Source organism: Myotis nattereri (assembly GCF_964212035.1).
Source record: "Myotis nattereri genome assembly, chromosome: 3".
NCBI lineage: Eukaryota > Metazoa > Chordata > Mammalia > Chiroptera > Vespertilionidae > Myotis > Myotis nattereri.
Window position 1 is genome coordinate 214,988,553 of NC_138077.1, and position 13,259 is coordinate 215,001,811.

Below are 13,259 nucleotides of genomic sequence, written 5' to 3' on the forward strand. Positions count from 1 at the left end.
AAACAAAGAAAAGCCCGCATCTGCTCAGAGGCGGCTTTCCGGGTCAGGGGGCAGCCCCCCGGGGCCGGGCACCTCTCTCCAGCGACTTGTCCTCCGTGGCCAGGGCTCGGCGTCCTGGGAACCCAGGCGCCCGCTGCCCCACGCGGCGGCAGGGGAGCGACTGTCTCGGGAACCTGAGCCCGTATGCGGGGAACTTTTCCAGCTTCCCCCAAGGCGCACGGGGTGGATGCGCGAGGGAGACACGCGTGCCCACTGGACAGAACCGGGTGACGGTCAGGAGGCAGGGACGTCAGGCGTGGACAGAGGTAGCCGGGCCCAACCCCAGGACCCGCCGAGCCCTGCGCCTCCCTCTCCCCGAGCCCACTGGCCAGGCCTCCCCCTCGGACACGGTCTCCTTTAGCGACAGCTGGCACTGGTGTCAAAGCCATGCCCGTCACCGCCGCCCTCGGGAGACGGAAACTTTCCCCCAGGCACCGTGCTCTGCGGGCGTGAGTCTAAGCCACAGACTGAACGCGTGTGTGTGTGCGTGCGTGTGCATGTGTGTGATTGTGTGCATGTGTGTGATTGTGTGTGTGTGTGTGCGTGTGCGTGTGTGTGTGTGTGTTTGAAAGCGCCGAGGAGCGCAAGCGGTGCTGCTGGCAGCACAGTTGAAAACCTCCGTGGACTCAGCCTGCGAGGTGCCACTCGACACCCCAGCGCCCCACATCCGCCAAGGCCTACCTGGAACTCGGGGCGGGGCCCCCAGCACCCCAGGGAGGAGAAGCCCAGGGCGGAGGCTGGGGAGCTGTAACGGAAGCCGGTCCTGCTGGCCGGGCACGGAGAGGGGTGCGGCCCCGTGGGCGCGGGGCGGGGGCTGCGGAGCTTACCCTCCAGGCCGGGCGGCGCGGTCCCCAGCGAGTAGGCGCCCTCCTTCACGTGCAGCAGCAGCTCTTCCCCCGGCCCGATGTCCTTGATGACTTTATAGTAGATCTGGGGGGGGAGCAGAGAGAGGGTGAGCGCTGGCCTCGCCCGGGCGCTCGCTGGGAGCCCTGGGGCCTGCTAACCGCCAGGAGCCCCCGGAGCCGCGCCCCCTTCGCATCCGTGGGGCCCAGTGTTTGGATGTCGATGGGGGTGGGGTGGGTGCAAAATTAAATCCGTGAGGGTCTGTCCCCGAGTCCGGAGCAGGAGCATCTTGGCAGGAGGGCCAGGATGGGGGCTCCCACCCGGCGGGGCCTGGGTGCTCCCCTTTGCAACGTGTGTGAGTCAGGGGGACACCCTTTGGCTCACGCAGACCCCGGGTCAGGATGACGTGGGTGTTTGTGAAGGTGCCGTGAGCTCGGACAGGGACCGGGGGGGGCACCCCGGGAGTCTCCGTGGGATGGACACCGTCCTGCAGGGCGTGGGGGGGGACCTGCCGCCAGCATGGAGCCAGCGGCCGCCAGGGGTCTGAGTGGGGGACACCCCGGAGAATGCGGGGGCGCAGGGTGGGTTCTGCACTGTGTTCAGGGGGCCAGCTTGGCACGCCCAGCCTCAGCGCTCTGCACGGCGGACGCGCCCGGAGCTCGTCAACGTGCCTCCCGAAGAGGGCCGGCCGCACCGGAGGCGGCGGCCACGGCTGGGAAAATTCTGGCAACTCGAAGGGCAGCATGGAGGGGGCATCTGGGACGAGCCCAGGAACAGCGGCTCCGAAGCTGAGGCCAGGGACCCCGCACCTTTAATCCGGAAGCATCAGCCAGCGGGTGTGTCTCCCGGGCCAGCCCACCGCCCGCTGCCCGCTGCCCGCGTGGGGTATTCGGGCCTCGGCCTGGAGAACCGTAACCAAGGGGCTCCAGGAGCCTTGGTCCGGCCTTGGGACAGACTGGGAGGCAGAGAAGGACCCAGGGCCGCATCTGCCCAGAGACCAGGCTGGAGGCTACTTCCTGGGATCCCCCCGAGGCCGGCACAGGCCTGGGGACAGGTATCCAGCTGGCTTCCCAGTGGCCGCTGACCACGGGCCAGGTGTCCCAGAGGCTGAGCTGACCCCTGGCTGTCCCCTCTCCACCCCCCGCCCTGGTGACATCTGAAGGCTGAGCTTCCGGGAGCTGGGGGACCCTTGGGGACTCTCCCTCACAAAGGGCCAGTGCCAACCCCACAACCACAGCAAGGAACCCGCAGAAGGAGGTGCCCTTAGCCGCACTGCGTCCCGTGTCCCCCTGGGTGCTGTCCCCGGGCAGCGGGCTGCACCCCGCGAAGAAGCCTGCCGGACAGGGTCCCCTGGGGATGAGCCCCTCCCTGGGCTCACGGGTCGCTGCATTTGGAATCGTGCTCAGGTGCGTCCGTAGAATAACGGCAAGATTTTAAAACGAAGACTCACACCGACCACGTGAGCTTATGTACTTAAACCACCGTGATTAACATCCCGGGTTTGTGTCATTTTATCCAAAAAGTTACACCGTGGCTGAGCCGTTTTTTCAATCATCAGCTTCGAGCCGTTGTTTCCCGCCCGGGGCGCTGCGTCGGGTTATTAACACGCACGGCCGGTCCTCTTTCACCCCCGGGGGCGGCGGTGGCGGCGTCAGAGCGCACAGCGAGCGCAGGTTTAGGCCGCCCCGAGCCCCGCGCCACCAGCGCCCGCACGCAGGCTGGGGAGGCCCCTGCTTGGAGGAGGCCCTGCAGACAGACCGGAGACTTCCGCAGGTCCCCGTTAGGGGGCGATGGGGCCCCGCCCGCACCCCCCCCTCCTGCCCCGCGGGGGCCCCGCCGCTCCAGGCCGCGCTCTGACCTGGCTGTCTGTGCGCGCAGCTCCAGGGCGGCCGTGTCCTCTGAGGGCCGGGCTGTTGGGCTCCTGCTACAGCCGGGGCCGGAGGGGCTGGGCGCGGTGCCTCCCTCCTCTGACCCCCTCGGAGGGCCAGCCGGCCTCCCAGGACCCTCCCCCAACACTGCACCTCCTCTTGGGGGGCCCCTGCCTCTCCCAGGACCCACACCCCAGCTGCTAGGGCGGCCGTACTTCCTCCTCCGACCCCCTTGGAGGGCCGCGGGGACCTCCTGGGACACCCCCAGCCCCGCACTCAAAGTTCCCCTGTCCCGCCCCCCACAGCCCTCCCAGCTCCCAGGGCAGCTGGACCCCTTGGGATCCTTCCGCACCCACAGCCCCAATCCCAGGGCCTCAGGACTCCCTCCTCTGACGCCTTCCAAGGCTGCCTGGCCTCCCAGGAGACCGACCCTCCCCTGAGCTGCGGAGGGAGGGAGGGTCCAGCCCGGGCCCTGGGACCAGTTTGCAGGCAACGCAGTTGCCCCCTCCCGGGCTGCGGACCCACAGGACCCGCCCGCCCCGCATCTGGCGGGGGCGCAGGCTCAGGACGGGAGGCGGCGGGGCCGGTAGCTGAGGCCGCCTGGACTTTGAGCTGCAGACGGAATTAATCGCTATTAGTGCTAATCGCAGTGCCTGGGTGGGCGGGGCAGGTGGGTGTGGGGGCACCATCACCTCCACCTGGAGGAGGGGGCGGGGAGGTGAAGAGGGTCTGAAAACGTTTCCAAACCCGGGGGTCCTGCCTCCCCGTGGCATGGCGGGTGCGCAGAAGCCAGGGGTTTTCCCCTCGCTCCCCCAGCGGCACCCAGGCCTTATCAGCCAGAGGCAGGTAAAGACCTGGTTCCTGGTTCCCGGGGGTCGGCCACTTCCCGGGAGGAAGGCCCAAAGGCCAGGCTCAGTGGCTCCCAGGTGGGCAAAGGCACCTCTGGGGTCGAGCCCCTGTTCTGAGCCGGCCCTGCCCCCGGGGCCCATAGCAGCCCCTTGAAAATCCGAGGTCGGCTTATCGCCGCCTGACCCTCGGCCCCTCACACCCAGGGCGGGGCCGCCCACCCGGCTCAGGCTGAGCCAGGAGTCTCTACGGGAGGAGAGGCGGCCCTTTTCTGGCAGCGGAGCCACAGGAAGGAAAGGCATGTTTTGTTTCAGGGACGGCGTGCAAGGACCTGCGCCTTTCCCCGAACAGACCCTCCCCGGCCCCGTCCGTGGTGCTGGCGGCTGCAGGGTGGCCCTTCCCGGGTCCCGGATCCGGGTGGTGCCGGCTGTGCCCACAGCTGGTTCACTGGCGCTGATCAATGTCCGCCTACATGGCTTTCCACACGGGCTTGCCAAGCGGGCTGCTCGGAGTGAGTCCTCGCTTCAGGGGCCCAGGCTCTCCAACGGCCAGGACCTCGCCGAACAGGGGCAGCCAGGCCGGCCAGGACCTCGCCGGACAGGGGCAGCCAGGCCGGCCAGGACCTCGCTGGACAGGGGCAGCCAGGCTGGACAGGACCTCGCCGGACAGGGGCAGCCAGGCCGGCCAGGACCTCGCCGGACAGGGGCAGCCAGGCTGGCGCTGGGACTTGCTCGGCCTGGCCCTGACGGGGAGCCTCCCTGTCGCCCTCCAGAGGCGCCCCTGCAGCGCTGGGAGTGCGGACACACGGTGGCCAGGGCCTCACCGAAAGGAGCTGCCGGAGGAGCTGGGCTCGGCGCCGGCCACGCTCAGTCCCCGCCGGTAGCACATGAACGTCTGTTTCCCCCAGCGACGTCCTTTAAGACCAAGACGTGTTCCCCCCTTATCACGGCGGCCAGTTGGGGGACTTTTTCCTTTCGGTTTCTTAAGGGTTTTTTGTTGTTTGTTTTTGTTTTAAATATCACACGAATTCACAAGGATAAAGACTGTCTTCTCATGTGAAGCTGGAGAATAGTACCCGCTAACACTTAAGCCCCACAGGTTTTATTTCTGCGTGATCTTAGAATTCTTACACTTAGGGGACGCAGACCCGGCCAGCACGGGACCCGGCCCGAGACACAGGCAGCAGCCGGCGCCGTCCCTGCCGGGAACACACGGTTTCCTCAGAAACAGGAAAGTGAGCAGGTGACCGGCCGGCCCTGCCCCCTCCCTTCGACCAGTTTGGAAACGGTAAGGAGGCGTCTGGATGCAGAGCTGCAGTCGCTTTCGCTGCTTCTCTGTAAACGGCCACGGCTCTCCCTCCCGGATTTGAAGTCCAAAGGCCTCTGAGAGGTGCTGAGGGCTGTCGGAGTGCCCCCCCCCCCCCAGGGAGCTGCTGGGAGACACTCACCCAGCGGCCGGCCGCCTCCCGGGGGGGCCTTCCTGGGACGACGGGGTCTGAGGCGATGCCTGGGCATCTTTTTTTTTTTTTCCTCTCTCGGGGACGCTGAGGGGCCCATGGGTGCCTGCGCCGCCTCGTGGCCCCAGGACCCTGGGAGTGTCACTGCGTCTTCACGATTCGCTGTCCCCAAGGTAGGCCATCTCGCGCTGGGACGCCGTGGACACGGGAGCCCTGCAGGGCTGAGGGGCTGAGCACGTGAGCTTAGACAGCAGCTCTGCCCGTGTCGGGCCCCTGGCCTGGCCTGGCCTGCTCGCCGCGTCCTCAGGGCCCAGCAAGGGGACAGCAGTTCTGGGTTCGGCCCATCCACAGGCTCAGGGGCGTGCAGACACCTCCCTCTGCCGGGGAGGAGGCTGCTGCCTGGGACGCGCGGGGCCGCTCTCCTGTGCGTGGCGAAGGCCACGTGCGCCTCGTCTTTACATTGTGCCGCATGCCTTCGCCGCCGGCCCTGCAGCTCCGCCAGGAAACTGGGCTGCACGCGCCGCAGGCAGCGTGGGCCTGCGGTTAACTCTCCCTCCGGATTCTGGGACCCAGGGAAGCCGCTCCTCATCCTTAAGCGCCAGTGGAGACCGCGGCGGGGCCGCCCGGTGGCTGGCGGGGTTTCTCGCCGCCGTTTGGCCGGACAGAGGGTCGCTTTGCTCCGGAGGCGCAGCGAGCGGACAGCTCTCCGAGTGGAACGACGGGCGCGTGTCTTCAGTCTTTTGTGAACTGATCAGGAAACGCGGCAATGAACCCCTGCCCTCTCGCTTCCAAACGGAAAACCAGTTCACTCCAGCTTTTACTGTATCAAACCCAGGGGGGGAGTGCCAGGCAGAGGGGCCGTCCCTGCGCCAGGCGGGGCGGGGACGGGGGCCAGGGCCTGCGGCTAGAATCCCAGCCCCAGCAGACCGCGGGGTCCACGCTGGGCAACAGAAACGAAAGCAAAAGAGCAGCGCCCGGTGCCAACGGCAGGAAGCAGCGGGTTCGCATTAGCGCCGGCGCTGGCCCGTGCGTGCGGCGTGGCTATCGGGCGGCCGATCTGCTAGGAGCTGCCTTTGTCTGACGGGAGGAGGAGGTCGGCCCGTCTGCTTCCACTTTGGGGAGGCCGACCCCTGCTCGCCGGAGCCCCTCGCCCGGCCCCGAACAGGCTGCTGACGTGGGTGTTCCTGCCGCCCGGCCTGCCCTGGGGGGTCCCCTGCCCCGAGCCCTGCACCCCAACATGTGTGTGACCCTGGCACCACGCCACACCATCCTCAGCGCCGTGGCCCCGTGCCACCTCGCCACCAACACCCCTGCCTGTTGAGGGGCCTCTCGGAGCCGCGGGGAATGAGCGGAGGGTCCCTGGCAAAGAGGAGACGCCAGAGGCAGGGCTGGTCCCACAGCCACCGGACCCAGCGCCCCGAGGAGACGGCCGTTCAGGTGGACCCGAGGCCGGCGCTGCCCGGAGGGAGGGGTTGGGGCCTCCGTGTGGGCACCTCCGTGTGGGCACCTCCGTGTGGGCACTCCATGGCAGGGAGGACGCTGGGTGAAGGAGCTCTCGGAGTTCTTCCGAGTGCGGCTCACTGTCTCCCTGGGGCAGGGGCTGGGTGGGCCGGGGCCGGGGGTGGGGGGCGGGCAGAGGTCCCAGGAGGCTCCAGAGGGTACGAGGCCTGGCCCCGGACACCGTGCAGTGTTGGGGTCTGGGTCCCCCGAGTGCCGAGGACATGAGCTGCAAAGCCACTCACTGCCCAGAGCCCGTGGGGGCCCAGGAGCCCGGCTGCCAGCAGAGGCCCCGTGGGTGGAGGGAGCCGGGGCGCCCGGGGACACCAGGAAGCTCCGTGGGCCGAGGAGGTGCAGGGCAGGCAGAGGGCTCCCCTCCCCGTCGGGGCGGAGGGCTGACGAGCTCGGGTGCCATCGGCCTCTGCCTTTGCCTCAACGCCCCCCACACGCCCCCGAGCTCCTGCACCGAAACAGGGCGGGTACCGCGAGGCCGTGTCCGGGAGAAACAGCCCGAAGGAGCCTGGCGCTGTGCGGGCGACACTCCGCCGGTGCAGCTACAGGGCCAGGCGCGTTGCTGCGCGGGGGACAGCAGTTCTGAGCAGAGACACGCGGGGATGAGCGTGGGGCCGAATGAAGGATGGGGGGGGTCGGGGGAGCCCTCAGTCCCCGGGTCTGACGGAAAGGCGGGCAAGGCAGGCAACCCCCTTTAGACGCTGCAGACGCGACGTGGAGCGGAAGCCAAGCTCCCCGAGCCGTTCCCAGGGAAGGACGCGGCCACGCGGAGGGTCAGCCACCTGTGGGCTTTTCCAAGTTGGCGCAGACAGATGCCCGCTCTCCTGCTTCCTGCGGGGGCCCCGTGCCCGCCACTGTTTCCCAAACGGGAAACCCGGAAGCTCCGTCTTCCCTTCGCTCTGTCTCAGAAGCACAGCCTGGCTGCTGCCCCGGGCGTGAGGGCCACAGCCAAGGACACGCTCCCCAGACAAAGGCGAGAAGCCCGTTCCCCCTGTGCGCCCTGATCTAACGCCTCCGCTCCAACGCCCCGCCATCTCCAATGAAAGGGTTTCTGGCCCGCGGGGCTCAGGGCTGAGCGTCGACCTGTGAACCAGGAGGTGACAGTTCGATCCCGGTCAGGGCACAGGCCCGGGTTGTGGGCTCCATCCCCAGTGTGGGGCGTGCAGGAGGCAGCTGATCCATGATTCTCTCTCATCAGTGATGTTTCTCTCTCCCTCTCCCTTCCTCTCTGAAATCAATACAAATTTTTTTAAAAAAGAAAGTTTTTTTTTTTCAAGCTTTGTTCTCCCTTTTATGATTATTCTTTGCTTTATATGGGAACTTTTTTTTTTTTTTGCCACCAGAATAAGTTCTTTTCTAAATGTCAGGTTCTAACTAAACGCCGTGCACGTCCTGGGCGCAGAGGCGGACTCGAGCCTCAGGGTGTGCTCAGGGCCTGCTGGGTGCGGGTGAGCCCCACCGGGGCCCTGAGGGGTGAGGGAGTCGCCCCCAGCCCAGGGAGGGGGGACCACCCTGGTGGCGGCTCTGCCTTTATTAATCCCAAACCCTTTCTCTAACATGGGGAGTCCGGAGCCTGACGGAACGGCTTGCACAGGCCATGCGGGAAGGCGCCTGTGTCATGTGGTCTCTGCTAACATTTTTGAAAGCGATGGAATCCCTTTTGCAAGTGAGGTCTCCTGTGTGACCCCAAGATGCCGTCGGCAAAAGCAGACGGCGCGGAGGGAGGGGCTGGGCCTCCGGCTCCCAGGAACCCCGTGTTTGGGGAAGACGGCGGGAACATGGCCCAGGGGCCGGCTCCGGTGCGGAGAGCCAAGAGGTTGGCCACTTGCAAACTTGTGATTAAAGCCATCGAAGCCGTTTCCGGCATGGGGCCACGCTGCCTTCCTGTCCGCAGAAACTCCACCCGGCACCTTCCATCCTGGTCCGCCCGTGGGTCGGGATGCCCGCCGCCCAGGGCGGCCCCGACACCCAGGGGATGAGTCCCCGCTGCAGGCTGGGCCTGCTGCCACCGCGGGTATCAGGGCGGCGGGACCGTGGCAGCCTTTCGGCTGGTCAGCGGCGACCCTTCCCCAGGGCCTGGCCACACAGCCCAGGCTGACCCGATTCTCCAGCGACAGTTCCGCTCCCCGCCTCCCGCCTGCCTCCCGGGCGGGGGCACCTGTCGGGAGCGAGGCCCGCAGCATCCTGTCTGCTCGCTGCTCCGCTGCACGCACCGGCTTCTTTAGCCCCCAGGCCTGGCAGCCTCGGGAGGCACTGACCGAGAGCCCGGGTGGAGCCCATGAGGTGGTGCCGCGCTCCCTGAAACCCTGCGCCGACCGTGTCAAACCCCCACGCAGGACGGGGCCTGGCAGAGGTCCCTGGACCCTTTACCTTGGCCCCCCAGGCCTCTCGCCTCATTGCCAAGGCTCCGGCAGGGTCAGAGGTCAGGGGGCCCTTCACCTGACACCCCATGCCTCTCGCCTCATTGCCAAGGCCTCCGTGGGATCAGAGGTCAGAGGACCCTTCCCCTCGGCAACCCAGGCCTCCCGCCTTGGTGCCAAGGCCCCCGCAGGGTCAGAGGTCAGGGTTCCTGGGCATGAGCCACGACCTACCTGCTCGTTGATCTGACACATGGTGAGGTTCTGGTCGTCGCAGGAGCAGGCCACGCGGATGTACTTGAGCCAGCTGCCCGCCCCCGCCTGCCCGGCGTCCACGCAGAACTTCTCGCCGCCCAGGTCTTCGGAGACCTGCCCGGGAAGGAAGAAACGGAGCGGGTCAGGGGCGTCCTCCATGAGACACGCGGCCGGGCCCGGAGCGGCAGGCTCAGCACCCGGGCATGTGAGCGAGCCCTCGGCCCACAGCCGCCTGCCAACAGCCCCGGTGCCAGGGAGGGGGCCTCTCTCTCACCGAGCAGCTCACTGGCCGGCGTGGAAGCTGCCACCCGCCCTGTGACGCCCCCAGCAGAGCGCCCACGTGTGAAACCGAGGCCGCTCTCGGAGGTAAAGGTGTTGGGTGTGTGGCCGCATGCGAACCGGGTGTGCACACACTCACACCCGCGTGCACCTCACCCTGCAAGTCAGAAGGACTAAATGTTCTTCTGAAACGTGGAAATTTTCATCTGACACCATGGCCGCCCACCGCGCAGCCTCTCACGCCCGCAGCCACGGCTCCTCTGGCCACGGTTCCCTGACTGGCTCTGGCCGGCGACACCTTCATGCAGAGACCTGACTGTCCAGCTCAGAGAGGGTCGCCTCACTTTGGTGGACCTGCGGGGAGCTGCAGGCTGGGTGCCCCCGACCCCCACCTGCTCCGTCCAGTGCCTCTGGGGGACCAGCCAGAGCCGTGGATGGGGCAGCATCTGGGCCAACCTCGGGGCAGCCCAGCCGGATACAGGGATTGGGGGAGCCGAGGCCACCTTCACCCTGAAGACCTGATGGGCAGGGGTGTCTGGCTGGGCAGGTGATGGGAGCAGAAGGGCCCAGGGAAGCCAGGGCGGGGGGCAGGAGGGGGTGACCGCCCAGTGCAGACAGAGGCGGCTCTGGGTCCCATGGCCTCTACGCCCCGCGGATCTGCTGAGCGCGTTATGAAGGGAGAGCAGCCGGGAGGGAGGAGCTGCCCTGAGGCCGGAGCATCGGTGCTTCGTAAACATTCCTGTGGCCCCCAAGTGTCCCAGACACTTCCTAACGGCCAAGGGCCCCCCAAGTGTCCCAGACACTTCCTAATGGCCAAGGGCCCCCCAAGTGTCCCAGACACTTCCTAACGGCCAAGGGCCCCCCAAGTGTCCCAGACACTTCCCACATGGCCAAGGGCCCCCCAAGTGTCCCAGACACTTCCCACATGGCCAGGAGCCCCCCAAGTGTCCCAGACACTTCCTAATGGCCAAGGGCTCCCCAAGTGTACTAGACACTTCCCACATGGCCAAGGGCCCCCCAAGTGTCCTAGACACTTCCCGCCTGGCTAAGGGCCCCCCAAGGGATGGGGCAGCTGCTTTGCTGTGGGGGACACAGCGCCTGCCTCTAGTCTGTCTGTGCGTCCACACCCATGGCCCTTGGGGAGCCTGTGGCGGCCCCTCCTCTGAATGACAAGTGTCTGAGCGACATGCAGGGGCCCAGCGCTGCTGACAGCTCCGTGGGCTGAGCTGGGAAGTGGTGTGAGCCGGGGCCTCTGCTCGGAGAACTCTCCATTTTGGAGGGACTTTAAGTAAATGGGCCTAATTCTGAAAAAGAGGAGAGAAACCAGAGGGTCTGGGCAGGGTGGAGACACGAGATGGTAGGCGGGAACAGGTGGGCACAGGGAGGGCGGACACAGGTGGGTGCAGGTGGGCACATGGAGGGTGGGCACATGGATGGCGGGCATAGATGGGCACAGGGAGGGTGGGCAGTGTGGCAGCGGGGCTCCTGTCTCCGTCCCAGCTTCCAGTCCTCACCATGGCAGCCCAGTCCCTGAAAGACCAGGGAAAGGGGGCGTGGCCTGCGGTGCCAGGTGAGGCCCCTGTGGGCGGCTGTGGGGGGAGCACAGGCCCATGGGAAGGGCCCCTCCTCCCACCTCCCACCCCAACTGCAGGAAACCCGCCGAAAAGACCCCACACGAAGCCTGCGGTGGTGGCACCTCCCGGAGCGAGGCCGCCCCTCCCCCGCCTTCCCCTGTTACAGGAAGAAGAGGGGCAGGCGGGGGGTGGGCTGGGGTTCCCTGCGGCCCCCACCCCGCAGGGGGTGCACGCGGCTGGCAGGGACGGCGTCTCTGTCTCCCTCTGTGCGTGTCCCCTTCTCTCTCTCTGTGTCTCTCTGTCACCCGCCCCCCAGCCCCATCGGTGGCTCAGAGCCGGGCCTGCCAGCTCTGGGGTCCAGCTGGCTCAGGTGGCCCCTCACCCTGACCCCCAGGACCTGGTGCCTGTCAGTACTGGAGTGAGAGCCATGTAACTAACCAACGAACAACGAATGAACTACTGTTCTACATGCTTAAAGCTCCTCTCCATCCAGCATGCACGTGTGAGTGCTCATGTGTGCATGTGTGTGCACATGTGTGCACGTGTGTGCATGTGTATACGTGTGTGTGGCTGTGGGGCACCCACTCTGCTTTGGGAAAAGACTGACCCACTGCCTGCGGGATGGGCCCCAGGCGGCCCGCCGCCCCGCCGCCTCCACCAACCACCTTCCCCACCTTCCAGGGTCCGCTCTCCGTCTCCCTCTGCACATCCCGGTGGGGCCGGGCCTGCGCCAGCCCTGTGCCAGGATGCGGCATCACAGGCAGCCCCTGGGCAGGTGCCCTGGGACCGGACGCTGCGCTGGGCCCTGCAGACTTGCTCCCCAGGCGCCTCCATCTGCTGCGGTGACAGGGCCCCGAGTGGGACCAGGGCTCCTCTGCTGTCCCCCTGCCCTCTGTCACCCCGAGAGCCCACTTGACCCTCTAGGTCCTCAGAGGGCTTGTTCTGGTGGGAGGTGAGGTACAGCCCCAGAGGCCGAGGGCAGGGATGGCTGGAAGGTTCTGGGCTCACCCACCTGACCCCACGCCCACACCGACGCCTTCCTAACGTGTATGAGCCAGTCATACCCGCGGGCACAGGGACCCCGCCGCCTGTACCCAACAGCCAGGTCTACCGTTGACCCTGATGCAACCTGGAAGAACAGGCCCCGCCTTCCAGAAACTTCCGCCCTCCGCCCTTGTAGAACCAGCCCCTCTTTTCCAGGAGACGCCCTGCAGGCCTTTGTCCCTGACCCAGGCGCTCCTGGCCCTCGGGGTGCTGGGCGCACGTCCCGGCTCATGCACAGGTGTCTGAACAGGACATGGCTGGCCGCTCGCCCCTCGGGACGCTGTGCGGGGCCTTCAGTCTGTCCCTGCCCCTCTCGGGGTGCAGGGCCTGGGCTCGGGGGCCACAGTCTCCTGGCGCCTCCCCCACCTGGCGCCCAGTGTGCCCCCCTCTCTGGCCAGCAGCCAACCTCTCCTGGTCACTCTGGGGCATGTCCCTCCTCCTTAATCCAGAAACCCTGTCCCCGCCCTGACCCGGCGCCTGGCCACTGGGTGGCACTCACTTCCTGGGGGCCCCAAAAGGTCAGAGGCGGCCCCTCCTCCCAGGGCGCCTGGCTGGCTTCCGGGGCGACAGAGCAGGACTTGGCTAACCCTTTCCCTCTAAAGAGATGAAACTGCTTCTGAGAGGCGCCAGGCAGAGCCGCCCCGTCCTCCAGTCCCTCCCCGCATGCAGCACCCGCGCCCCCACCCCCGCCTGATCCGGGTCCGAATCCTGGCTCGGGCTGTGGGGCCGGCCCCGGGAGTCCCAGCGCCCCCAGAGGAAGCTGCCCTGATGTCCGCTGCGCCCACTCAGCCTCGCAGACCCCCTGTCCTCGTCCCTGCCAGCTCCCCAGCTGGTGCACCTCCCCCCCGCCCCCCATCAGAAATGCCGCCTGGGAAGCAAGGGATGGAGAACCTTCCAGTGGTTTGCACATCGTTCGAGGTTTCCTGCGCTTCTAATGTGTGGGCTCTGCCGGGTGGCTCTCTCCTGCTCATGGGCACGGCCTACCGAGGCCCTTCGGGGGCGAGCGTGCAGGTGGGGTGCCAGGCTGCCGTCCTCGCTGGCCTAACGGGTCTGAGCGAGCAGGACAGTGCCCCAGGCTGCCCTCGGGGCCCAGGCCCTGCTGCCGTAACACGGCTCCCCTGGCACAGCGCCCACCCCCCAACCGGTGGGCACCAGGGCGGGCCTCCTCCTGCCCCTGCCCCTTCTTTAA

At 67.3% G+C, this 13,259-nt stretch overlaps 1 protein-coding gene across 3 annotated transcripts in view; it reads right to left on the minus strand.

Annotated features, from left to right (window-relative positions):
• PRDM16 (PR/SET domain 16) overlaps positions 1-13,259 on the minus strand; it is a gene marked incomplete at both ends in the record, with an annotated part of 284,479 nt that overhangs the window by 34,220 nt on the left and 237,000 nt on the right. For all 3 annotated transcript variants that reach the window (XM_081087367.1, XM_081087368.1, XM_081087366.1), the window contains 2 exons: positions 867-969; positions 9,153-9,287. In XM_081087367.1, the coding sequence (XP_080943493.1) occupies positions 867-969; positions 9,153-9,287 (238 nt within the window). The remainder of the gene's footprint in view (positions 1-866; positions 970-9,152; positions 9,288-13,259) is intronic.